Source organism: Erithacus rubecula, assembly GCF_903797595.1.
Source record: "Erithacus rubecula genome assembly, chromosome: 4".
Taxonomy (NCBI): domain Eukaryota; kingdom Metazoa; phylum Chordata; class Aves; order Passeriformes; family Muscicapidae; genus Erithacus; species Erithacus rubecula.
The window spans coordinates 65189743-65217265 of NC_136686.1; the positions used below are offsets into that span (position 1 = coordinate 65189743).

At 44.9% G+C, this 27523-nt stretch overlaps 1 protein-coding gene across 1 annotated transcript in view; it reads left to right on the forward strand.

Moving 5' to 3' along the window:
* The first annotated feature begins 334 nt into the window (after positions 1–334).
* The window catches only part of ITIH5 (inter-alpha-trypsin inhibitor heavy chain 5), a 42654-nt gene continuing 15465 nt past the window's right edge, over positions 335–27523 (forward strand). Inside the window, exons 1-7 of the mRNA XM_079303307.1 lie at positions 335–554; positions 3915–3959; positions 7980–8143; positions 8883–8990; positions 10156–10406; positions 16008–16177; positions 16738–16854. Coding sequence (XP_079159433.1) covers positions 435–554; positions 3915–3959; positions 7980–8143; positions 8883–8990; positions 10156–10406; positions 16008–16177; positions 16738–16854 — 975 coding nt within the window. The 5' untranslated portion in view covers positions 335–434. The remainder of the gene's footprint in view (positions 555–3914; positions 3960–7979; positions 8144–8882; positions 8991–10155; positions 10407–16007; positions 16178–16737; positions 16855–27523) is intronic.

A 27523-nucleotide genomic window follows, 5' to 3' on the forward strand; every position in this document is an offset into this window, starting at 1 on the left:
TGATGAGGGACCCCGGCCGCTGTTGAGGGACCGCGGCCGCTCCTGCTGAGGGACCCCGGCCGCTGCTGAGGGACCCGGCAGGTCCTGCTGAGGGACCCCGGCCACCCCTGATGAGGGACCCCGGCCGCTGTTGAGGGACCGCGGCCGCTCCTGCTGAGGGACCCCGGCCGCTGCTGAGGGACCCCGGCAGGTCCTGCTGAGGGACCGCGGCCGCTCCTGCTGAGGGACCGCGGCCGCTGCTGCCGCTCCCGAGCGGTGCGGGCCCCGCAGGATTCCCTGAGCTCAGGCGGCCGCCCCGCGTGGAAAAGGGGCCGGTCCCGAGCTGGAGGAGGAGGAGAGGGTGGGTGTGCCGCTGCGAGTGCTGCGGGCTCGGCAGCGGGGCCGGCTGTGCGCTCACCGCGGGCCAGGAGCCCCGGCGCTCCTCTCCATCCACGATGATCCTCTGGCTCTGCCTCTGCTGGGGCTTCTCGCCCTCGGCGGCACAGCCCGACTCGGAGCTGATGGCCAGGTACCTGGAGCAGCAGCTGCTGGCGGATTACAGCATCGTGCAGCAGGTAGGGTTTCGGGGGGGGGCTGTTCGGGAGCGTCAGGAGAACGCGGCTGGATTGTCGCCTTTTCTAGCAGTGCTGACAAGCGGGGCAGGCTGATAAAAATGCATTTATTCCACCTGTCCGTGCTGCTCGGCTCTGTGGGAGGTGCTGCAGCCGGCATGGGGTTGTGCTGAGACAGGAGATCACCCTCCCGTGATGGTGCTGCTGTCCCGGGACCGGCTCGGTCCCACATCCACCCCAAACTGTGCTAACCATGGCTCGGTCCCACATCCATCCCAAACTGTGCTAACCAGGGCTCGGTCCCACATCCATCCCAAACTGTGCTAACCAGGGCTCGGTCCCACATCCATCCCAAACTGTGCTAACCATAGCTTGGTCCCACATCCATCCCAAACTGTGTTAACCAGGGCTCGGTCCCACATCCATCCCAATCTGTGCTAACCATGGCTCGGTCCCACATCCATCCCAAACTGTGCTAACCATAGCTCGGTCCCACATCCATCCCAAACTGTGCTAACCAGGCACCTCTCAGGAACCAGGGAGTTAGTGCCATGTCCTGGCCACACTCCAGCCTGAGTAATTCCGAGTATTTCAAACTTGGGGGATAGTCTTTTCTGCCTGTGGTCTTACTGTACTTGATTTTAAACTCATGCTGGATGAAACAAACAGCATGAATTTTGGCTTCCAAAATGTTTCCTGACAATGAAAGGAAAAAAAGAAGTATTCTACAAGTGAGGGCTATTATGTTGTATTATTGTGCAGATTAGATTTTCTGAGGAAATGGGATTGAAAGAGCAATGAACTTTTTGCAAAGTTTCAGTGGTTGTTTGGGAGCTGTGATCTGTTTCAAGTGGAAAGTGTCCCTGTCCATAGCAGAGGGGTTGGAAGTAGACAATCTTTAGGGTTCCTTCCAATCCAAACCACTCAGATTCTATAAAAGCCTGAGCTTCAGGTCTGTGCTCACATCTGTCTCCATAAGAGATACCACATGTGGCTTTAGGTTACTTAGGGCATCAGTCATTTATGTAAATTTGATCAGATCTGAGAGGCTCTGTAGCACTTGAAGCACCCATGTGGGCCTGAGATAAACTGCAGGAAGTATGGAATACCTGTGCCTTGCTGGAGGTCAGGTGGGATAATCCAGTTTGGCTAAAATGTCAGTATTTTTCTGTATTTGGCATCTTCTGCCATGCAGCAGGTGGGAAGAATGGGACTCTTCATGTGTATCTATATCTATCCCAGCTAGAATAGAAAGAATCTCTCTCCAGAAGCATCCACATCTCTCCCCTATAGGGACACTAAAAACTTTGTTTTTGGTCCTGATTACTATGGATACACATTCCTTTTTGGGGAATTCAACCCTAAACAAACACTGTTTTACAAACCCACCTGTCCAAGTGGGAGAGAACATCTCCACCACTGCCAGTGGTATCTGAGATCACTCACCTGCTTTAGGGGGACAATCAGTTGCAAAGCTCAGAGAGCTGTCTCACAGTGCTGAAGTGACCTGGTTGATGCTGCTTGAGGCCCATGAGGGAGTTTTCTCAGAGCTGTGCTGCTGGCAGGTCAGTGGCAGCAGTCACTTCCACCAGACAAGCAGTGATGTGTAAATAGATGTGGTGACCTGATGCCCTGGGACAGCCAGATCTAGAAGAGGACATCTGTCTGTCCTCACTGCACCCCTAAGCCAGGTGAGAACAGACAAGTGCTCCCCTAGATCAAGATACTGCACTAGAAACAAATCCACTGCACAGCTTATTCCCATACACCATGCTGGGACTAACAGATGGCAGAAAGTTATGGGGTCACTACTAGCAATTATCTGGCTTTAATTATCTGGTTATGTGTTGGAAAGCTTTAAAGCTAAAGGTTGGTGGTAACTTGGAAATCATTCCATTAAATGATGCCAGTGAAGCTGCCTGATTGGAACAGTCCTCTCTCTCCTCTCCTCTCCTCTCCTCTCCTCTCCTCTCCTCCTCTCTCTCCTCTCCTCCTCTCTCTCTCCTCCTCTCCTCTCCTCTCCTCTCCTCTCCTCTCCTCTCCTCTCCTCTCCTCTCCTCTCCTCTCCTCCTCTCCTCTCCTCTCCTCTCCTCTCCTCTCCTCTCCTCTCCTCTCCTCTCCTCTCCTCTCCTCTCCTCTCCTCTCCTCTCCTCTCCTCTCCTCTCCTCTCCTCTCCTCTCCTCTCCTCTCCTCTCCTCCTCTCCTCCCTCTCCTCTCCTCTCCTCTCCTCTCCTCTCCTCTCCTCTCCTCTCCTCTCCTCTCCTCTCCTCTCCTCTCCTCTCCTCTCCTCTCCTCTCCTCTCCTCTCCTCTCCTTTCCCAAGGGGACTGTTTTGCCTTGGTTCTAATTCTACAAGATGTTGGCTAAAATAATGCAGAAGGAAATAGTAAAGATTGTTGTGGATGAAACTTTAATTTCCCCATTGGGCATTCCTGAGCTTTTCAATGCATGATATAAACAGACATAAAATCATCTCTTTGGCAAGGGCTGCTGCTATTTCAGAGTAAATCAACTGAAAGGACAAATCAGGTAAAAAAGTATTGTTGCATTCTTCTGCTCTCTGGGGTTCCACTGACATTTTAAGATGGCACTTGGCTTCCCTCATTGACAGAAGACTTGCTTTGGGTAGGGACTTAATTTGAAGGTGTTGTTGAGCTGGGTCTCACACCATGAGAAGTCAGAGGAGTTCATAAGAAGGGTGAGACAGTGAGTAAAATTGCACTGCCATAGGTGAAGCATTGTTTCATAATAAGATCTGTGGCTGAATTTAAATATCTTTATTCTTGTTTTGCATATAACTAGTGCTTTTCTGTCACTGCACAATAAATACACAGTACCTGTGGAGAGTATTTAGGCAACAGATCTGCTCTTGAGCTAATATTTATACAGCTGAAGCTGTAATATTAATTTAAACTAGTTATAGAGCTGTAGAATGGTTTGAGTTGGAGGGGACCTTAAAGAGCATCTAATTCCAATTCCTTGATACGAGCAAGGACATCTTCCACTAGACCAGGCTGCTCAAAACCCCATCCAGCCTGGCCTTCAGTACTTCCAGGGATGTTCTTAGCATCCAGGGCCAGGGCTAAAGGCTGACCTTCCTGCCATCATATAGAAGGAGGGTCCATTGCCAAGCACCATTTACAAAACACCCAGCACCTCCTTGTCTGAGACAGCAACATTCCATTACTGAGCTTTGATCAGTGGGTCTGTTAATACAGAGGAGACTCAGGTTTTAATTTTAACCAGAGAAACATTTGAACCTGGCCATGGGTGATCAGTCACACAGCTCTGTGTCTGGGATTAAACAAGTGACAAGTCTGCTGTAAGCTGAACAGAATCCACTCACTCCCTTAACTCTTTGCAGGTTGCTCGCCGTGTCCCAAGACAGGCCAAATTCCTGCAGAGGCTGGTATGTATCACACCCTGTCTTATTTTACCTCATGGGAACTGCACTTTCCCTGCATGTGTGTGTGTGTGTTTGTGTGTGCATCCCTGTGCCCAGAAATTAACTATTTGATGGTAGAGTGAGATTCTGGATAAGGAAAGAAAAAAAAAAGAAATCTTCATTTTGGTCAATGTAACAGGTAGAGATTCTTCTAATGTTTCCATATTAAAAGAAATAATCCATCTTCTCCAGCACAGATTTGGAGAAGGAACATCTAATGTTACAAACCATAACAACACAGTGAACATAAGCCTGATGAAATCTCATTGAGTTTGAAGATAAAGGGAGTTTGCTTTGAAATTGGAAGGTCTCTGTCATTCTCTGACAAAATCTCCTGGAGAAGGGAATAAACCAAGGAAGCCAATATCCTTCTTTCAGCACAAAAATCTAAAATTTAGATTTAGAGGGGCAGCCAGTAGAATTGCTGTTCATGGCCAGTGATTTTTCTGGCTTTTTTGTGGGACTTCCCAGTTGAGAACTGGTGGAACTCATTTTCCACAGTGAGCAGCCATCACCTTAACAGCCTCTGGTCCCCTTCATCTTGGGCAGATTGGAATCAGCAGCCTAGAGAGAAACTCTCAGGCTTTATTACAGCTAATCTGAGAAACAGTCAGGTTGTTTTGATGAAAGGAACTGATAAAGGCAAAAATACAGAATGGATTTCATTTATATTCAGTTTTTTTTCTGTCCTTCCAAATATTTCATGTAAACAAGCTTACAATAATTTGCTGAGAAAATTTCAGCTGCCTGTTCATCATATAACCAGGACACCTCCACAAAGTATCCAGCCAACCTTCCTCATAGCAGTGTGCTAATCTGCTGCCTTGGCATTCCCTCACTTAATTTTTAATAGGGATGATAAATCATGGTAATAATAACATTAAACAAATGGTTTGTTTTGCTTTTTTTTTTTTTTTTTTTTTTTTTTTTTTTTTTTTTTTCCTTTGAGCTTCCTCTCATCATTTGAAAGCCTCAATAAAAAGTGCAGAAAACAAACAGGCATTTGTGCAGCTGTAAGTCAGAGCACCAGGCACTGATGGATTGTGCAAGAGCTCCAGGGAATGCAGCACAGGAATCACAGAGTGGAACTTGGGATGCCTGCCCAGCCTGGCTGAGCAACCTGTTTGGAAATGGCCTGTGCCCCCAACATTTATATTTTCTACATACAGGGAATAGCAGATTCCTTCCAGGCATGGGAAGGTGAACCAATTCTTTCATCCTCAGCTCTACATGATGCCCTTATTCAGTGTTTGATTTCCCCAACAGCAACTCACATCCACCAGGAAAAGGGAGGGATGTTGAATGTCTTTTTTTGTTGTGTTTTTTTGCCATTCCTCAGATTATAAGGATATCAGATCTGGAGCTGGTTCATTGGCAGAGAGATATTTGTCCCATCCCTGGAAGAGGGCAAGGCCAAGTTGGATAAGGCTTGGAGCAACCTAGTCTAGTGGAAGGTGTCCCTGCCCATGGCAGAGGGTTAAAACTGGCTGGGTTTTAAGGTCTCTTCCAACCCAAACCATTCTCTAACAGAGATCAGCTGAAACCAGCAAATAGTAGATTTAACAGAAAAACCCTAAAGGATTTTTCTTCATATAAAATACCATTAAGCTGTAGAACTCCTTGCAGCAGGATGTTGCAGATATTAAAAGCTGGCATAGATTCAAAAAGCAGCTGTGTAAAGTAATAGAAGAGAAATCCACATAAAACAAATATACCACAAAAATACCACCCTTGACTCAGGAGCTCCTTCAGTCACAAATCACTGAAATCTGAGAGAATATTTCAAGGTAGTATCAGTGCAGGTTGGACTGATTTTACACTCTCTTCTAAGCATGTGCTATTGGCCTCTGCCAGTGACAGGCTACAGAGTTAGAAAGTCTTTCAGATGTGACAGAGAGCATGAACTTGCCCTTGTTAGGACAACAACAGGAAAATGGTTGTGTTGGGTAAGAATAAAGCAGTTCTGAGTTCCTATGAATCCATCAGTGCATTCACAGTGTCAGACAGGTCACTGCAGAGCCATTTGTATCTCAAGTGAAAGGCAAAGGGCTCGATCCTCTTTTGTCAATCATCTGTCAGCTACATATGAACCCACAATTTTTTATGAACTGCAGCAAATGGGGCTGAATGCAGAAGGTCTGACACCAAAGAATTTGCTGTAGTTTCTGATTCTTTCTATAGCTTCTGTTATTAAACCTTATGTGTAGTTTGCTATGCCACAGGCAATTAGTGGCATGGAAGACTGAATGAAGCATCAGCTCATTATATCTGAAAACATTCCTACAACCCTATTTCAATCAAAACTCCCCATCTTCTTCACCTTCAGGATAATGAGACTGGAAAGCCATGCCTATGTATCAGAGAAGGTTCTAAGAACAGCAGGCTCTAGTTCTAATTAACAGCAGTTAATTAAGCAGTGGTCTAAGAGTGGGACATTAGATCCATCAGGGGTGCTATAGCCTGGATCCACAGATCCATTGCACTGATCTGCCTAAAATCAGTGAGGTGAATCCGACCCTGGAAGTTCTAATCTCTTGCCATTATGCTCCATGTGGGCTGAGCAGGATCCTGGACACAGAGCACATTCCCCAGTTAAAGACATCTATCATGACTAGGTTCATCTGAGACACATTATCAGTCTTTCCAATCCTTGCAGGTCTAGGCAGGCAGGGCTTTATGCCAAGTCTGTTGGTAGATCTGTGTTTCCAGTGGATCCTCATTCTCCCATTTGCCTGGAATTCAGTGGCCCAGCAGCTTGGTTAGTTGGATGCTCAGTTACTCTGATACCATCAGCTACTGCAGAAATGTTGTTTCACACTCAGACAAGCACTTGCTCTCTTTCTTAAGCTGTTTGCCAACATTATTTTTGTTCTGAAAGCCTGGACATGCAGCTGAAGAGCCTGTTCTTGTTCTCACAACTCTTACGTGACTGTGAGTGTTTTACCAACCTCAATAGGAAGAGTCTCTCTGTATTTGGCTTAGTGAGGTTGCTCTGTTTTTACAGAATATTTTACCATTTATCTCCCTTCTGCTTTTGAGGGTTTGGTCTTTGATTGTGTAAGTCGATGTACAGATTTTTCTTTTTCAAGGGCTGCTTACAGTTAAGTACATTGAAGTATTCCAGGAAGAAAACATTTGAGCTCCATGGAGATGTTACTGTCAAAAAAAACATTAGTCTGGAAAAGTGCTCCAACTCAAGACTTGTGCACGAAAACACATTCTCAAGAAGCAGAAATTGGCTTTCAGCTTCCATTGCTACATCATGTGTCATTCACTGCTGTCTCTGCTGGAAGGAGTCCAGTGTGGGCTAAAAAGCTTAAAATACTTTGCTTGAGATGTCACAGTGTCAGTTTTTTTTTATTAAGTCTCTTCATTCATTGGTGCAGACTTCCAGGACAGATTATCAACAGAGGAGGACTCAGTTGACTCCATTGACAGCAGTTTCTCTGTTTACATAACTTAGGGATGTGACTGGATGAATTTGAAGGTGCTGCTTCATAAATGGTGATGTCAGTTTTTCAAGAAGTCTTCCAACTGTTCTTGTGCACAGTGCACAGGGCAGGGTCTGTGACACAGTTCTGGACCCCATGGGGACAAATTTTGAGTTTCTCTTCCCAGGCCACAAGGGAATAATCCTGATCCTCTCACACAGTCAGAGTTGAAGGCTTCAGTTTAGGACACAGATGGATATTGTCAGGGTGTTTCACAACTTAAAGGCTGGCATAAGCAGAGCTCTCAGACCTTTCCCAAGCACTGGACAATGTCTGTGGCCTCTGTGCACGAACAAAGGCAGCACCACATTCCTGATTTGCTATTTGCTGCTCACCTGAAATTTTGAGGACAAGCCCACCTTGCCTGTTGCTGTCAGGAGGTCTGCTACTCATTGGGTGGGAGTTTGCTAGCCCACATTAAATACTAAATCCATTGAAACACTGAAGGGGTGAGTTATCCAGCTGTCTGTTTAGAGTGCTTTGATTGCCATAGGAAACCAGGCCTCGGATGTCGGAGTTCCAGGTGAGATCCACCATCATTTCCCGCTATGCTTTCACCACCGTGTCCTGCACCATGGTGAACAGCGGCTCCGAGGCGCGGGAAGCCGTGTTCGAGATGCAGATCCCAGCTGCAGCTTTCATCTCCAACTTTACCATGTAAGTAAGTAATGCACAGGCCAAGTCTATGGATGCCACGACACTAAATGCAAATCCTCAGTGTAAACAGGGAGGGAAAGTATTCTGTTTTCCATCTGAGTATTTTTTAACCACTTCCTTCTCTTCCTCTCTCTGATTTGAATGAGAAAGCTCACTTCAAGACCTCAAAAACCTTTCCAGAGAAAGTTTCAGCAACACTGGCATATTTATCTCACCTGACTGACTGTAATGCCTAAGAATCTTCTTGTTATTTCATGTTCTCTACATTGTCAGTGGAGCAGAAGTCAACTCCTACCAGCAGATGGGTTCAGTGGCTGCTGGAGGTGTGAATGATAAACCAAATAAAGAGAAACCTCATAGTGAAATGACTAATAAATAAAACTCTTGGTGTCAAACACACTTGGTTTGATCATGTTCAGATTTTCTCTGCAGACAGATTTTGGAGCCAAAGCTTCAGACTTGACCAAAAGGGATAGGGGTCTGCTCTTTAAGAAATACTTCCATTAAGAGTGAATAGGAAGAATAAGAGACTTTTGTCTTTGTACTGGGCTGGTATTTCTAGCCAGGGAATTTCTGAGTTGGCTTCTGTCCAGAGACTTCGGTGGTCTCAGGAGAGTAACACCGGCAGCACTTTGAGATTTTTCTCACATCAAAGTCTGTGAACACACCTGCAGCAAATATACACCTGTCACTGTACTTGGGTACAGGGTGACCATGCTGACATCTCTGATCTCTCCAGGAGCATTGGCAACAAGACTTATTATGGAGAGGTCACGGGGAAAGAAAAGAAAAATAGCACTGATGACAAAGAAAGGCACAAGAAACCTCCAAGCCCCACAGAAGGAAGGTGAGTGTTCTGCCTTTGGCTGTGTTCTGGGAAGTGATGCACTCTCCTGCCATCTTGGCTGCCTTGGCATGCTCATCCATGGATTTATAGGGAGGATCAACTAAATTGAATGTCTGAATCTGCCCTGCCTGGTGTCATTCCTATACTCCAAGCCATGAACAATTGTGTCTAGCCTTTTCTAACCCTTTTCAAATTCTAAGATGCTCCAAGATATACAAGAATTCTTGTTACTTCCTGAATAACAGAAAGGAAAATTAGGGTGCTAATTACACAAAGTCATCCACTTCACTCAAGAGGGAAGCAAGAATATACTTTATTTCTATAAAGCAGTAAATAAAAAAAGTTCAATGGTAAATGCAACAGGTGTTCAACAAGATTCAATAGGAAGGTTCAGTTGATTATTTACAGGGAACAGGGTCAGGCAAAACTGTTGCGGGGAGGAGAAGGAGGTAATGGGTGATGTGTACGTGTCTTGGTTTGAAAGACAGGTGTTTGTTAAGAAAGGCAGGAGCCTTTCTTGAAATAGCAGATGTAAACCCTCTCCCTCTGAATTATTTTAATTTTGAAATTAAGGAGCTCTCAGGCAAAGATATGGGAATAGGAATAACAGTTTTTTACTAGGAAAAATTAAAATAGAAATACAGTATTACAGAGAAAAAAGAAACCCAAAACATGGACAGAGTCAGAATTCAAGCTGGTACAGTCAGTCAGTCAGGGTGGTGGCACAGTCCCATTCAGTGGTGGCTGCATCCTCCTGCAGGGGCAGATGTGGTTCAGCTGGAGCAGTACTCCTGGAGAAGGTGCAGTTTCCTCTGAAGGTCCAGTGATGATATAGAAGGGTCTGGTTTTCCTCTGGAATCCAGTGGAAAAGGCTGCTCTGATGTTCCAAATCTCATATTTTATCTAGGTAGGCTTGGCTTGGCTCCTCCCCCTGGCTGGAGCATCTCCCAATGGGTTGATGGAATTTTATCAGTCATGCAGTGAGGCTCAGTTGCCCATTAACAGGAGATATCTCCCCGGAGGGATGATGGGCTGTGGGAAAGCTAAAGAGCACTGCCCCATCTGGTTTCAACACATGGTGATAGAATTCATACTTTTGGTTACATCCTGCTTTGCAAGCCAAGACAGTGTGGAATGTGACGGTGTCTTTGGATTTTCCTTCCAGGGAGAATGGCTACGAGACATTCAAGGCCTCTGTCTTCATTCCTCGCAAGATGCAGGCCAGGTTCATACTGCACTATGAGGAACTTCTGCAACGGCGACTGGGGAAATACGAATACACCGTCAGCATCCGGCCCCAGCAGCTGGTGGGGCGGCTACGAGTGGAGGTGAACATCCTGGAGAACTCAGGAATCGTGTCCCTGGAGGTGCCTCCCCTTCGGAACAGCAAGCAGAAAGGCAGTGGCAAAGCTGAAGGTAAGGAGAGGTTTTATGACCTGTGGTTCTGTTTTCTGTGAGGCCTCGATCACTTCTCAAGAAGTGGCCTGGCAGTGTTGGGTCTGTTTTCTCTGATGACTGTGTCTGTGTGGTATCTGTGCCTAAGCCTGTGAGGACTTTGAAGCTCAATGAATACAGGGCCAAACCCATTCATCTCAATAGGGATTTTTATTTTTTTGCTATTGTCTTTAAGAGCTTTGAACTGGGCCTTCAGGCCATGTGCTCAGCAGTGGAGCAGGCTCTTCCCTGGCCTCTGCATCTCCTGGGAACTGTTTATTTTAAGTGAATTGTTTTTTCCATCCATCCATGCCAAGGAAGATAGGAAATCCTGCACTTCAGAACATGGGAAACTCGAAGAGGAAAATCCATATTTTGCCAAAGCACTAAGTGCTATCTGAGCATCTGCTCTTGCCCCTAACCGTCCTTGCTCACTGTTCAGACAGTGTAAATGTAATTTTTTCTGGCATAAACCAACAGCTCAGGATACTGTGACTGCTACATGGTGTCAAAAAACATGATGGATTGAAGGAGGATGCAGAGTCTTTTAGGACTTGCCCATGGTCACTCCAAGTGACACAACACCAGCAAAATCAGTGGAGCTGTTCATAACTGCCACAGAAAGATCCTAATGCATGTAAACTGGAGTTAAACTGATTCCTCAGTGGGATCTGACTGATTTCATCCAAATCACATAAAATCAAGGCTCTCAGTGACTGGGACTGTCTTCAGGTCAATCCTCATCAGTTTTTGTGTCATACATCCACGTGCCAAGTGATAAATGTGCTCTGCTCCTCATCAGGAGAGGCAGGAAGCCTTTTCCACCTATCAGGGAATATCCCAGTGCATTGTTGGCATGTGGTTTTTTGAAGACATCTGGTGTTGATCAAAGGTAGAGACAGACTAAGCAGAGCAGACACACTGTTGGTCCAGCACAGTATGGAAATTCCTATATGTAAGTGACATACAGGGAAAACTCGTGTAACTCACTATCCAAGTGGCAGTCTGGGAGCACTGACATTCTTGGCATCATGCTTCAGATTTCAAAGAGCTCATATAAAAATGAGCCTGAGCTGTTGGATTCTATAATCCTCTCTAGCCAGTAAAATGTATATAAAATAGGTGTTCCATTGCAGGATGGGTAATGCAACTGAAGCTCAGATTCCCTGTGCTTTATCTGTGTTCAGAATTCAATTACAGACCCTTTCTTTCTGGAATCATCTCATATGGTTGTCCACTATATTCCAGCTGACTGTCATCTCTCAGGATGGATCTAAAAAAACCATCAGAGCCATTAGTTGCTCTCTGTAAAGCCTTCTTGCTCATATGACACCCAAAAAGTGTGGGATCTGCACATTCAGTGAGACCTCCAGGGAAAATCCTGCACCCATCCTCTCTGAACAGAGAGTGGAGACAATGTGATGACAGGTCTTTCTAGGATATTTCCTTGTGCTGTAACTCCTGCACACATGGCTCCATCTGGGAGTTGTATTTTTCCCAAAGGAAGGCATTAGGCATATGAGTTTTGGAAAACATTCTTTTGACATGTGCAGGTGTCATCTTCTATCACATACAAATATCAAAACAGGAGGCATTGAGGCCTGACCTTCTCTGGCAGCCTCAGAACAGAGCCACTTTCTGATTGCTGTCCTCATCTTGTTCCTCCAGTGTAGCTGTGTGAGAACTAGCCATGGGCTTGGGCAGGAGACACAGGCTGCTTGAGAATGACTGTTTCTTTCTGAAGTCAAAGGTCTCAGAAAGCTTTTTACTTCTTACAACAGCTGTCTGGAAGTTTCCACAAGTTACCAGAGGATGAACTTTGCATTTGAGCTCTAATCCCAAAACTGTCAGACTCCAAAATAATTTAGGTTGAAGTGTTCCTCTTGTGAGGACGACAATTTCATCTGGAAAAATGCTTTTTTCCTGCTCTGTTTACTTCTTCAGCTGAATTTGGTGGAAAGTTTGTCTGAAGGCTCTACTAACTCTCTCAGTGTGAGCACAAACCAGCCCAAGTATTTGGAGCTCATCCATGCTCTGGACTCTGAAATATCTCATAGATTTTTTCTCTTTCTGCCACTTGTTTAAAAAGAGCAAAGCCAATAAACAGAGGAGAGTAATTGTGATCCAGATATCAAGTGCTGCCTAAAAAAGAAACCTGGGGGAAGACATAGGAACTGTGTTCAAGAATTTAAAAGGCAGCTGCAAGGAGGAAAAGGATAGCGTGCCTTCTGTCAGTAACCAAAAAACAAGAAGTCATAAGTTTATAATCCACAAGGAAAAATGTAAATTAGACATTGAAAATATCTAACAGGGGAAAAAGTGAAGCTCTGGAAAATGCAGGCATTGAGTGTCCATTACTGGAGGCCTGGAGTGTTTCCTGATTGTATCAAAAAACTAAGTAGGAAGGGACTTGGTCTGGGAACATGGGATGAATTAGGTAATTTACCTTTCAGACCTGATTTTTGTTATTGCTTTTCTATCAGACCATTTATTTTTTTGTTTTAACTTCTGTCCCAGGGATGGAGATGAGTGGGAGAGATTCCTCAGCAATTCTTATCAGTGAAAATGGCTATGTGAGATAGCCTTGGAAAATTCCTCTCCAGAGATCCCTAAAGCACTGTCTGTGTTAGAAAGGATGACATTTATCATTTATCTCCTCCAGAGAATGTTCTGAGGAGCAATAGAGGGAGGCAATGTGGTCCACATGCTCCACCTAGATTCCACATTGCTTTCAAAAAAGGGGTTGCATGTGGTTATGCTCATTTAACAGGTGGGGAAACTGAGGCAGGGAGTTGCTACCTAAATCAGCAGATATCCAATGGTCCATAGAAATGTTAAGACTGGAGCTCATGCTGTTGTGCCACAGCATCTCATCCTCACCCATCACTGTGTTTATGGCAGAGAAACATGGAAGTGCTGTCCAAAAGCCACAGATATGGACAAGCAGGAGGAATAAGGAGGGAGTTTCTGACTGATTCTCACTGACCCTGGTGTGATATGACCAGGCAGCCTAACCCACAGCAGGCTTTCCTTTCAGCAGTTGAGGACAAGTATTGTGAAAGATCAGAAATTATAAATGAACTTTCTATGTATTTTAGGCTTTTCCCACACACTGGCAGTTAAATGGGATTTCTGGAAGCAATTGAAGACAGATGGAAAATCCAAGGAGGCAGATACAAACAAAACTGATGCATTATGTATTAAAAACATATTGTATCTGTTGATTCATCAGATCAAAGGGCAGCTATAAAAATAAAAACAGATCAAGACTGAGGTAAAATCTTATAGCAATCTTGATTTATAACTTTTCTTTGCCAGAAGAAATCTGAATTGTACATGGATTTTAGAAAACATGTCAAAGCTTTGGGTAATCATTTTATAAGCCCCCTCTAAGATAAAAAACTAGTGTCCTTATGTGATTTCAGTGTATTGGCTGGGACCTCCCTCTCTGTTTCCATCAGAATGAATGGATTGGAGCTCTCATAGCATGAGAAGCTGTGATGCAGAGTCAGCTCTTGATTTTACTGAAATTGAGTGATATCTGTCATTCAGCCTCCTTGGACAAGGCTTTTGCTGAGGAGTTGTTTCACAGTCCAAGTGCTGTAACTATACTTTACACTTGCTTGTGTAAAAGTTGGCCTGTGGTAAAACCCTTCTCCATTTCAGCAGAAGAGTCTTGTGCCTCATTTTTTCAAATGCATTCACAGGACAACTGTGAAAGTAAAGCAAAATCATCCTGGAAGTAACATCCTAGAGAGCTATTGATTTATCTTACTCTCATTCTTTTGCCTAGAGGAACCTAAATTGTACATGGCACTTTAGAGTAAAAGTTACAGATTTGGCTAATAATTTCATAAACTCACAAGGACCCTAACCCTGGCATTTCTATGGACTTTGACCTGTAGGAAGTCAGGGAAGTTAGATAACCATGCCATGTCTCCATTTTCCTGTTTGTTACATGGACATAATCACATATTTCTGGTTTTGTAAATCACTGTGGGTTCTGGATGTGATTTCTGTTGTGTTCATTGTTGCTCACAGATGTCACATTGCCTTTCCCTAATGCTGCTCAAAGCCCTTTACAAAGGTGAAGTGCCATTGCTCATTACATAAACAGAGTCATAGGAACCCCTGGAGTGGAGCTTTCCCAGACTGCCTGCACCTTGTCATTTGGAGCAGTATTGTTAATTTATTGTTAATTTTTTTTTTTCTAAATCAGATGTTTGTCTGGCCAGATGTATCATACCCTAATCTTTGACACTCTTGCCCTGATCTCCACTTGCATAGTGGAGCATAGAAAATAAGCTTAGGTGTAGATATTTACATTGTGAATACCTGAACTGCAACTGAGTCTTCCCCATCCCTAATTTCCTTGTCATACCACAGATTTTTGGGGTATTTTTGGCAAAGATTTGAGATTTCCTCCTCACAGTATAATTAAGCAGCTGATTTCTACCAATTCTAACCAGCCCAGGAGCAGACATAATAGAACTCTGTACCTCAGAGGAGTGTTGGAATAATCACTGTGAGAGCTAAAGCACCCAAGAACAACTTCAGTTGACAGTCTGTTTTTGTGTTTTCAAAAGCCAGTTAGGAAAAGGGGGAAAGCCCTCAAAACCTGGAGAAGTTCAGGGTCCAAATCAGTCTCATGTAAGGGTCCCAATGAAGTTCAGAGGGAAAGGACAGTTGGCAAACCAAAAGAGGGTAAGGTGGGATTTTCTTTACATAGAGAGGCAACAGGGAACTTCCACATCCCCCAACTTTTAGAGAATGAGCATAGATAACAATACAAGAAGAGTTTCCTGCAGGGTGACTCAGACATAAATAATTGTCTCTATCTGAGGTGCCCTCTGCCAGGCACATCCCTCTTTATTGATTCATGAAGGATTTTCAGAGTTTAGGATGAGTTTCATCTTAAGGATGCAATTTGTGTGAACTGCACTGGCAGTGGTGGGTTTTGTCTGAGTTAGTTAGACTGAAATTGCAGTGACTATAATGATAACTTTTGCTGAACATAAAGGCAGCTAAGGTGACTTGTTAAAATGTAGACATCACACATAAGACACTTGTCAGGTCAAGGGATCAGTCACTCAGATCAATCTCACCTCACATGCCTGCAGAATGTCTGAACATGCCACCCCAAGAATTCTTTATAATCAATAAGACAAATCTCCAGGGTGATTCATCTAATCCTGGAAGAAATGTTTAAACAGGTCAGATGAATCACACTTGCATTGACTATCAGGATCTCAGGATGTCTAGAGCTGGCTGGAATAAGCAGCATGTGCATGTCTGAGGTTGTGTGTTTGGCCAAACAACACTGAACACAGGAAATTTCTACAAACATTTATATCTCTGAGAGCATTGCAAGATGGGTTTCAGTTTATAGTTAGAGGAGAGGTTTTTTGTTTTTTTTTTTTTTTTAAATCTCTCTTTTTTAAAATCACTGGAGAGCTGAATCTTCAATCCCAGTAAGTGACTCTGCTGGCTGTCTTGGCTCCATGGCAATACCACCTGTGCTGTGCTTTGACATCTGTAAGGCAATGGGAAAAACCTATAGTATTGTGGTTTTTATCTCAACAGGTGATGTGTCTCCTCCTCCCTCTACTGTCATTGGACACACCAAAACCTTAGCTAAGGTCACTTTCAATCCCAGTGTTGTTGAGCAAACCAAGATTGCCCGAAATGGAATTTTGGGAGACTTCATCATCAGATACGATGTCAGCAGGGAGCTGAGTGTTGGGGATGTTCAGGTACTGTACACGATTCATTTTTTCTGTTTTGTTAACTGTACCCAAGATGGCTCAGTTGTTTTGCCTGCTCCAAATTCCTAGAAGATGCTTTCCAAGGGGAGGCTACTCCTCCATCTTGTAAGAACTATCTAAAATAAAACTAGTCAATTAGCAGCCACAAGATGGACTTAAGCCAACTTCATTAAGTTTCTTTTTTTGTGTCTGCTTTTCAGTTTCTCAATATCCTGGCTGTGCATATCTGTGCATATCAGTTCCTCAAGTGCATGTTGTGGTTCTGATTTGTGGGCACACATGTTATATCCTTGCTGAATTTGGAAGGAAACCCCAGTGTCAGCCATGGAAGATGTGGAGAGCTCCAGTTTGCTCATCCAGTCTGGATAAACTGAATGACGGGGGGATCCCAAGAGTATTTGGGAACAGAATTAAGAGTGATTCTGAGGAGCATTCATATCCTCCAGTGTAGACAGAGTCACTGAAAGCATCCAAATATCCTCTAATGATGTGTGTAGAACATTGCACCACGATCTACCTTTGATTCCTGACTCCCTTGCTCTTCACAGATCCTCAATGGATATTTCGTGCACTACTTTGCCCCCACAGATCTTCCTCCCTTGCCAAAGAACGTCGTGTTTGTGCTGGACAGCAGCGCCTCCATGGTGGGCACGAAGCTGAAGCAGGTGAGATCCTTGGGTCTGTTCTGCACTGCTCTGCTCTGAGGGGGCAAAGCCTGGTTCAGAGTGTGTCTCACAAAATGATTGCTGTGTTTGAGGTGAGAGGTGGCTCTGAAGACACCTCAAGGTGAGATGATTTACCTGCAATGAGAAATGATCGTGTTAATGGGAGTGGGATGGGGATAAGGAGTGTAGAAGGATTCATCACTCTGTAAAGGTCAGTGCTGCCAAAATTGAGCATAGGATTGTGTGGGGCAGTTCTGTTCTGAGCAGTTTGAAGAGAGGCAGATCAGGCAGAATTCCCAGCAAAGAGCATTCAGCAGGCTCTGTATCCAGTCTAACAGCACAGAGAAGACACTACTGCCTTTAAATTAACTTGGAAAAACTCTTAGTGAAGTAAAACTCAAGAGGTTCTGCTGAAAGAAAAGTAATTTTGTGCTTTTTTGGAATCTGATTCTTTCAGAACAAACCTCAGACGTTTTTCCAGGGCACAGATCTTAATATGAGCCACCATACCAAGCTGAAGGGCACATAAAATATAAATGGAATATAGATCCTGTGGATCCAAATTGTCTTCCCCAGTGACTGGGGAAAAAGATGACTCATCAAGAGAGTTGTTAACAAGCAATCCTAGTCCTGTGCTGAATGAGGTCTCAAATCAAGATGCCTTTGAATCTGTGAAAAGTCCCATGGACAGAGCCTGGCCTTGGCTTTCTGTTATCCTCCTGCTGAAAAATGACCACCCTGCCTCTCAGAATGAACAGTTGTGGCACAAATGCCCCAGTCCTGCAGGCTGGAAGCAGACAGGCAGTGACCAAGTGCTGAACCAGGGAGATTAAAACTCCAAAGGGCTTTGGTGCTTTTGTGAGCTGCACAAGTAGGCAGCAGATTAACCTTGCACTATGAAAGCTTTTATTCTCCTCCTGAGTATCAGAACTTCTTTTTATTACACCTTCTAAAAACAACAGAGACATTAACCCCTAAGGGTTTACTTCATAGCCTAAGCAGTTCATGCTGCTAAATATGGATCTCAGGCAAATTAGCTACAGAGAGGTTCCTCTTGAGCCTGAAGTGAGAGAAGTGTCAATCCAGAACTTTTGTTGAGTCTGTACCCAACTTTTTGTCTGTTATCTCAGAATATTCTTTTTGTGGAGAACCACTGGAGGAATGCTATGGGATGGAAGCACTTACTATCCCTTGATTCCAGCTGCTCCAAAAAATAGAACTTTATGGAGTTAAGGTCAAAATCATAAAACCCCCATATAGATTAATCAAGAAAAGACCAAAATCTAGGACTGGCTGAAAATTAAACCTCTCTTGGTTTTCTAGGAAAGTTACAGTCATGTCTGCTCAGTGTCCTTTTTATCCAGTTGTTGATGTCATTAAGATGTTTACTAAATTACAAACAGATTCTCTGGTGGCAGGATACATCTGAGCAGAGGAAATGTCTCCTTTTTGTCTTTTCTCTTGGACTCTCACAGCTGTAGTGATCTGTGGTGATGTGTAAAGAGCTGGGAAATCCCATGGGACTGTGTTTCCTCATTTCTCTCTACTGAGTCACATGCAAGGTCAGCTAAAAATACAGTCAGCAATTGTAAAGAGTGCTCTTGTGGGTCAGCTGCAGTGACTATGGCAAAGGACAGTTTTTGGGATTATATAAGCAAGGATGGGAAACATCAGCTGTGCACCTTTTTCTGTAGTAACTGGAGGAGATTTTGTACTCTTTGGTCACCTGTCTTCACTAAATAAATGGCAAAGTGACTTAAGAGGGGTCAGGATTTAATGCATCCCACAGTCCCCACAACCCAATTGTGAGCCATTTATCTTTTCCTCTCCCAAGGTTTTCCTTTTCCAACATGAATTTTTATCTGTTTATGCCATCCCTTTTTTTCCTAAGACATCTCAGTCTTTGAAGCAGCAAATGTCCAGTTGCAAACACATAGAGTGAGACTGGTTGATCAGCTTGAATAAAATCATTGGAGGTGTTGTAAAAGCATCTGGATGTGGCACTTGGAGACATAGTTTAGTGGTGAACACAGTGGTGCTGTGCTAATAATGGGACTTGATGATCTTAGAGGCCTTTCTCAGCTTTAACACCTCTTTGGTTCTGTGATTAAGACCCTTGAAACATTCCCCTCACATCCTAAGAGATGTATTAGCTTTGAGGAGAAGATATTTCTCCTCATTTTTCACAGCCTCTGAGCTCTGGTGATGCCCAGCAGACTCAGATGTGTTGCAGCAGTCAAACTCCTCTGTGAATCTGAGCCTTTGTAACAGTCTCCTTTTACCACTGGCAGGGACATAAAGTTCAGGAATAGAAAATTCTTCAGCATGATGAGAAAAAAATATTCATGTGCTCAAGGTTTTGCACATCATTATTGCTGTCCCACTGGCAAGGAAAATCCCCATGAACTTTGTTCCTTTGTTTACAAAGAGACAGCAAGTTCTGAGTGGAAGAGCTGCTTTTAACAGCCAGGAGAGCCTGGGGAAGATGTTATATCTGCAGGCTTTGCTGAAAAACAAAATGATTTGTCCTTTGAGCTATCTACCCTGCTGATTTATGGTATCTTTGGTAAGGCAGAAGGGGATATAGCAGTTTTACATTGGTACAACCAGGAGAAATAGCAGTTGTAAGTTCACCATCATTGCACCCAGCTTCACTGAACATGGTAAGAAGGACCCTTGTTATAGAACAAGAACATTCCAAGCTGTGAATATGTCCACAAGAGGATGAATTTGCAGGTATTTTGCAGATGTATGGTAAAATAGAGTTGTTTCAACCACGGGTTTGTTTCACCTTACCTTTCCCACAGGCAATAAATGCCACACACTCAGTTAAGCAGTTGGCTTCATACAAGCCTGGCAACTTGTCAATGGTGGTGTGCCAGACTGTAATTTTCTCTGAGGTTAATTGCTCCAGGAGGAACCCAGCTGAAACTGGGACCTGCTGGGGATTTGCAAAGGTTTCAGGTCATTTTCTTGTGCCAGTCCAAGGGACACTGTTGGTACCCTTGGCTCACCCACACTTCTGGAGCCTGTCTGAGAGCACTTTGTGCCCAACCCCTCAACCTCTGCCTCAGCACAGACACCCCTGAGGATTTTGGGGTGCTGAAGGAGCAGACAAGCACCTGAGCACTCAATGTTCTCCTTCCAAACTCCTCTGGCTTCTGCTGTTTGCTGCAGAACTGGCTGTGAGCCTGTTGCCTGTTAGTCCAAATAACAACTGCTGCCCAGGAGAACAACCTTAAATCGCCAGGGAACTTTGGAAAAAATGCAAATTCTAATTGCAGCATTTAGAGCATTCAAAGCTACTGTGACGAGGAAAGTTTTGTCAGGTTTTCCATTTCTGTTGGAAAGAAACAACTCAAGAGAACACAGAAGAGCTGTTTGCAGCACCAACAGCCCCATGCAGCTGCCTCCTGCCCAGGAATCCACCACAGCAGTGTTATCTCAGTCCTCTCTGGAGGACTCTGCTACAGTAAATAAGACATCAAATCCATGTGGACTTTATTTTCTCTAAGAAAATAAAAATACAATTTCTCTTCCAAGAGAAATGCAAGTACTTGTCACACAGAAAAATTATCTGCCTAACTCTGAAACTTTTAAATAATGACATGGTCATGCAGAGAAACAAGCAACCTTCAGATCAAGATACCCTCAGGTATTCAGGAAGGGAGAATCTGTGTCTGCTCTTAGGACTAACAGCCAATTTTCTTCATGCTGAGGCGTAGAAAAGACAAAATTTCTCAGAAGATTACAGACCACTTATAAAGGGCAAGTCCTTTAATTGAGTTGGGAGTCAATAGGAGGCAAAGAGTGAGCATAGAGTTTGCATAGAAATGCTGCTGAGGCTTGAACTGAAAACTCATGAAGACACTGAGATCTCTCCCAAACATTTCAATTGGACTATCACTGAGTCCATCAAAGGATGAACTGTAAACAGGTTCTGCTGATGTGCCAGACAGCCCAGTGACCAGATAAAGCTGCAGTGAAATGGAAAGGCTAAATGGAGCTGGGAAATCAGTCAGTACATGGATTGGAGTCATTGAGGTTTATGTACCAGAGCTACAGACAGCACAGCTCTTGGTGTGAGACTGGGATGAGGGCCCAGGCTGGTGCTTAATGGGCAGGAGAATGGGTGGAGGCCCCAGCTGGGGCTGGGCAGAGCCATTAAAGCCTCTTGGTAGCCTCAAGGCTCTGGCAGATACATAAAAGTCAGTCAAGTGAAAGATCTTTCTTTAGTAGTCCTTTCCAAGCTGGAATTAAGGGTTTGTTTTTTTTCCCCAACTGCTGGAGAAACACCTGGAAAGCCAGACCTGGCTTCTATATGCGTTTTCATCATGGATCTGTTCTGTGAATTTAGGTAGGTTATTTTTTTTGCCTGTGCTTGTCTCCTTGCAGAATCTTGTCTCTTCAGCTGGCAAACCCACGTCTGGACTTATGGCTGTACAAAGATCCCCCAGGTCTAAAAGACAGCAGATCTTTGTCAAGGCTGAAGTTATTAGATTAGCACCGTTTGCAGCAACATTGCTATTTCCAATCAAATACACTTTCACCCTAAACCCGTGTCCTGCACGTTGCTCAACTGGGACCATTTATTTCTGGCTGTGGAGAGCAGCTGAAGCTCAGAAGTGCTTGTGGCACCTCATGTGGAATCCTGCTGGAGTGAAATCTCCCATGTTGTATTACTGTCATCAAACAGTGTTCACAGGAGCCCTGAGATCCATATGATGTAATTTGAGGTCCCTTAGGAATGAGGAATAGGATGCTGTGTCATGAGGAGAGAGTTTTTCTTGGATAGTTACCCCAGATGCAGTGACATAATCTTCTCCAGAACATCTGCTGTTTTCTCTGTGGAGTTTTGGGTGAAGAATTGGCTTCTTCTTGTGCCTGAGGCAGTGGCTTAGGATGGAAATGGGCAGGAGAAGGGTTAGAGGCAGAGATGTGCAGGAGGGAGTGGGCATCCTGGAGATGCTGAGGGGGTTTGGAAATGGTGAAAATTGGATGGGGGCAGGTGTTGGAGGACTGTGAAGTCCCTGTGGCAGACTCTAAGGTGGGTAGACCAGCAGGTTTGCTTTTTAAATGAACTGTTTAGTGCTCTTGCATTGCTTAATGCTAACCCTGAGCCAAAGTGCTGGGTATTTGCTTACACTAACAAACCATTATCACTATCCCTCACTCACTGGAGATCAGAGAATCCCAGAATGGTGTGGATTGGAAAGAACCTTAGAGATCATCATTCTAACCCTCTTCCATGGGCAGGGACATTTTCCACTATCCCAGGCTACTTCAAGCCCTATCCAACCTGGTCTTCAACACTTCCAAAAATGGGGAATCCACAGCTTTTCTGGGTACCCTGTCCCAGGGCCTCACCACCCTCACAGAGAAGAATTTCTTCCCAAAATCCAATCTAAATCTCTCCTCTTTTAAAGCCACTCCCTCTTGTCCTGTCACTAGGATCCTCTGGTAAAGTCCCTACTGCTTGTCCTGTAAAAAGAAATGAAGATGAGGAAGTCACAAGGAAGGAGCAGCACATGTCTCCTAGCAGGGATGTTCTGAGTAGGGGTAGAAAGCTCCAAACCTGGCTGTCTCTGAGACACCCACCCTGTGAGAGTGGCAGCATGATGGATGGGGTTAATCAGTATGAAGAGCATGATGAGCTGTGTCTCAGCTCAGTTCCTGCTCTGTGACACAGCAGCTGATGATTGCTGAAATTGAGGGGATGTGTTGTGGACAGCTTTTGGGCATGTCAGCTCTTCCCATCACTGTGTTGGGAAGATCTGTGTGACAGAAAATGGAACCAATTATTGGAACAGTTTTCATGCCCTGGGATGAACTCCATCTTCTGAGGATGGGCAGAGAGGGAGATGTCAAGCTCTGCATTGAGGGCATGGGGCATTTTTCCCTTGGTGCTGACCTTTTTGCTGCTAACTCCATGGAAATTATTTGTCATGCTGACAGGATGGGGGTTTGACTGTCTGATGGGCATTTTATGGGATCTGATTCCACTCAAAATGAGCTAAGCACAAGGGAAGAATGTGGCCTTCAGACAGTGCTGTGTCAGTCTGGCTGTGTGCCCATGCAGCCCTGTTGTTTCCAGTGGGGTTATTTCAGTATAGCACTGTGGGGCAGCCCTTGAGCTTTTCCCTTTGCCTTATTTACTGTACAGAACTGTTTACTGCTCCAACTGTAATCCATTCTGCACTGAGATAAGGCCTTCAAGTAACAATGCTTGGTGCTGATTAGAACTTGCCTTCCCAAATCTTCCCACTGACATTTATTCACATCCTCAGTGCTGCAGTGAGATTTCAAAGACTGAGCATCTATTCAGCCCTCTGGACCCATGGAACTCCAGTTCCTGAGAAATCAAATCAACTTTTGATCATCAGATTAGTTATTCATTCATCTATTTATCCTTACCATGCTGCAGGGTGCAAGACAAGTGAGTTACCCCAACTGATCAGACAGTTTTATCGTCCACTGAGCAAAAATTCAGTGCTTAAGTGTCCTGGATGGATGTGGAGTTAAGTGTCTTACTCAATGTTAAGTGGAAAACCTTTTTCAGAGAAGGCAAGAGGAACAAATATTTGTTCTAAAGGATGGTTGTTTTTCAGCCTGGAAAACTAAAAAGCAATTTTTTAAGGCCGTATGGGGAGTCAGCAATATTCAAGTGACCAGCAAAGGATTTGGGATGTTCAGGAGGACCGTGTTCAGGAGACCATGGACTGGAGACAGACCTTTATTGTCCAGAACTCTATATTCCAATTCCCTCCCATCACAGGCCTGTGTCAGTGTTGAACAAAATGCTTGTTGTCCAGAATTGCGAAGGAGTTTTCCCTGGTTACGCCATTCTTGTCTGCCAGGAAGAAAACACAAAGATACATTGACAGGGAGAGGGTCAGTGGCAGTTCCTCAACTGCAGGACATTCCCTGTAGAGGCAAAAAGGGCCAATTGTCCTCTCTCAGAGTGGGATGCAGGAAGGTAAAACAATCCAAGGATACACTTCTGAGTTAACCCCTGGTGTTGGTACAGAAGTCCCTGTTGCTGGAAGGGGACGTGTGACCAGCATTGTGTGGGCAGAAAGGACAGTGGGACACAGAGGAAAGCAGAACTCATGTGATGTGGCTCCCAACCTGAGCAGGAACAGCACTGCCCAAACCTCTGCTCTCTCTGTGCCTTGGCTGCTCCCTGAATGTGGCAGTGGTGCTCTCACTGCATTCCCCTTGGCTCTGGACCCAAACCAAGTCTGTGGCAGCACCTTGTCTGACCATCTTAGCACCATTTCAGGTGTGACTCTGATGCCAGCCTTTCCTTAAGTCACGATACTAATTAATCCTTCTGACACACCATGGGGACATTGCTGGGCTCTGACTGTTGCTGTTTGAAAAACCCAGCTCTGGACCTTATTATCAGTTGCCTCTGCATGTTTGGAAAGGGAAAGAGAAGACTCAAAGCACAAAGGATATTGAACAGGAGGAAGGAGCTCCTTTGGTTTTTCTCCCTGTATTTTCATGCAATCTTTTGCCAAACAATATATTCACTTGTACTCTTCTCCTTTTTGCTGTAAGAGATCTCATTTCTGAGTCCTTCCCTGCACTGTTGCACTCTCAGGCATATACTGGACAGAGCTATGGCTTCCTAATATCCTCTGAGTTTATTGCTTGTGCCTTAGCTCCTCTCTTGTCAAATTTGGTTTCTCACAAGGGATCTGGAAGGACAAAGGGTGTTGAAATTTTGTCTTCTACGTGTGGGATCTTTTAGCCCATGGGTGCAGATGGTCCCAGGTCAGCTCTCTGCAGGCTGTTCTTGTGCATCTCTTCCTGTCAGTGGGCCCTGTTTTCCATAGGCTGTGGTTGGGAATGGTTTGGGTTTTTTTTCCCCTCTGCTAGCAGTGTTCTGTAGACTGGCTGATCCTGAGCCCAGGCAGTTTCCTGGTGCTGGCTGAGCTGGAAGAGGCTGTGCCACTGGAGATGAAGTCCTGCTGCCCAGCTGTTGCGAGGGTGGCTGGATGAAACGCTCAGAAGTGTTCCTAAGGCCATGGAAAGTGTGAATACGTGGGCTTGGGATATGCATTTTAATGAGGTGTTTGAATTCTCCCCTTGCTGCCCAGCAGGGCAGTGCACAGCTCCTAACAACCACATATTGTGTTCCTGTGAGCTGCACAGCTCTCAGGGTAGCCAGACCTCACCCTTGCCCCACTCCCCAAACAAACAAGGGACTGTGAAAGAAATGTCACTAGGACTCAGATTCCTCCTAAAAGGTGCCCAGATGGTCTGACATCATCCCAGATGTCTCTGAGGCAGATCTTTGACCCAAAAAAAGGCAGAAGGCTCTCAACTTTCTTATAAGAGTGTGTGTCTTCCCATGCTTTGCTCCACCAGTGTTTAAGCAAGATGAAGTCTGTCAGAGCTAACTCCAAGGGCTGGGTACAAGGGTGAGAAATCACAGCCAAACTCAAGTGTAGCTGAGGGAGTTCTGCTCTTCCTGCTATTGCTGAGACTGGTACAGCTCTGAATCACCTTGGCTGTGGTGCAGGGCTTGAAGAAGCAAGAACCAGACAGGCAGCAGCTGTGTTGCAAGTCCAGATGTCAGTGTGGAGGTGACAAGGAAGGCCAGAGTGGTGGCTGGGAGCTGGCATGTGTCTGGCCTTGTAGGCTTGAGCAGACACTGTTTGCACATCAATCACTTAGACAGTGTGAGCTCCTCTCCTCTCTCATCCTTCATAAGCACAGATATAAACTGTGATCACTCCCTGGCAGTCATGGTCACCTCACCTGTCCCCAGCTGTATACCAGGGCTGTATTGCCCCAGGTTTGGGGTTGAAATTCTGTAGCCCTGGAGGTGGCTGTTTCAATCCCAAGGTCCCAGCTGTGTTGGCAGCTCATTCACCATCACAATTCCTCATCTCAAATCGTGGTAATCCAGTCTCCACCTCTCAGTTCAATTTTATCTGTGCTAATTTGAGGGAAACAGAGAAATCTTCACCCACCAAGTTATCCTCTTTAAAATCCTCATTTAAAACTTGACTCTGACTCATACAAACCATTCCCAAATGGTAAAAAAGGATTGTTATTCAGCTGTTCTGTTACTTCCTGCCGTCCTCTGCTTTAATACTTGCTCCAAATGCATCTACCCAGGCAAACATATTGGGAAAAGTATTTCACCTTGCAGCATCTGGCACAGAAGCACTGAACCCCTAAACCCTTTTTCCACAGTGTGAGGGGGTCCAGCTAATCTCCAAAATGAACCAGCATCATGTGCACAGCCATGGAGGAATGAGCTGGCCCTCAGCAGGGTAGAAAGGGTTAATTTTCTGCTTCTTTGGCAGGAGTTTCAGTGGAATGACTCACTGGGACCAGGTGGGAGTGGAACTGCAAGGACCCCACTGGCAGCAGAGCAGTTGGGGAATCCCATGGCAGCCACAGCCCATGGCCCTTGGAGCCAGGAGAAGTTCCAGCTGTGGCCTTGCAGGGACAGAAGCAGAAACCTGCTGCAGCCAGAAGAGCTTTGCAAAGCCTTGCCTGGAGTCTGGTGGGGATGGGAGGAGAGGGCTGGGCACCAACTGCACTTGGTCATAGCCAAGCCCTTCAGGATTTCAAGCAGTGCACTTTTACCAAGATTTTCTCCTTATTAAAAGCTGGTTTTGCCTAACAGCTCCTGAATAATATCCAGCACTCTGAGGAAAGTCACATCTCTCTTTGGTGGTGAGGAATTCTGGTAGGGAGCAAAGAGTGTTGTTACCACCCCATGAGGTCTTTAGGACTTACCTGGGAGTCCTGATGAGCTGGGAAGAGAGGTGGAAATATGAAGAGACAAGGGATTCTGAGCACTCTGGGAGAGATGGAGAGACAATTCAGCTCCTTTTAGCTCCAGCAAGAATCAGAATGGGGCAGGATTGGTTCTTGAGGTGAGTCCCACCTTCTCTGCCTGAAGGCAATGCCTGGAGACAGGCACTTCCAGACATTGACTCAGCCCATCCTAAAACCTGTCCAAAAGAGATGGGATGGATTATTCCCCAGAGGTGGCTTCCCTTGCCTTGAGCAGGATTAGATGTGATGTCCAGTTTTCTGATGACTGATTGGGAAAGCTGAATCCCACCCTTTATTTTCACTGTGGATGGAGTAAAAGCTGCAGGAGAATGAACCATATGGTCTCCCTCACTCTGTTTGCTTTGGAGCAAAACCATGTGCACACTTGTACATATGTTTGTGTGCATGTTACATGAATTCAAAGGGTTTTAATTTAAGTTGCAGAGGCAAGCACAGGATACAGATGCCAGAATCCAGGCTGTCAGTGCATATCCATTAAAATATGGCAGAAAATATGGGAAAAATTGACTCAAAGTCTGTGGAGTGACAAAAATGAGACAAACAGCTAAGAGAAAATTAAAGAAGAGGAGAGAGAGAAGGTCCCAGCCCCACATTTGGCCCCTATATGAGGGTGTGGAGAAGTGCTGGGTTTCCTGGGAATGTCTGTTTCAGTTCCCTCCTGATCCTTTCTGCAATTCTAGCTTGGATGCTGTGTACACCAAGCTACTTCTGCTCTGTGTTGTTTAACCTTCTCCTTTCCTTTTCTTTTGGCTGAACACAGGCAAGAATGTCAAAAGGAATTTGTGAGCACAAGGGAAGTGAGATGCAGCCTCTCTGCAAGTAGGCCAAAGCAAGATTATTTCTC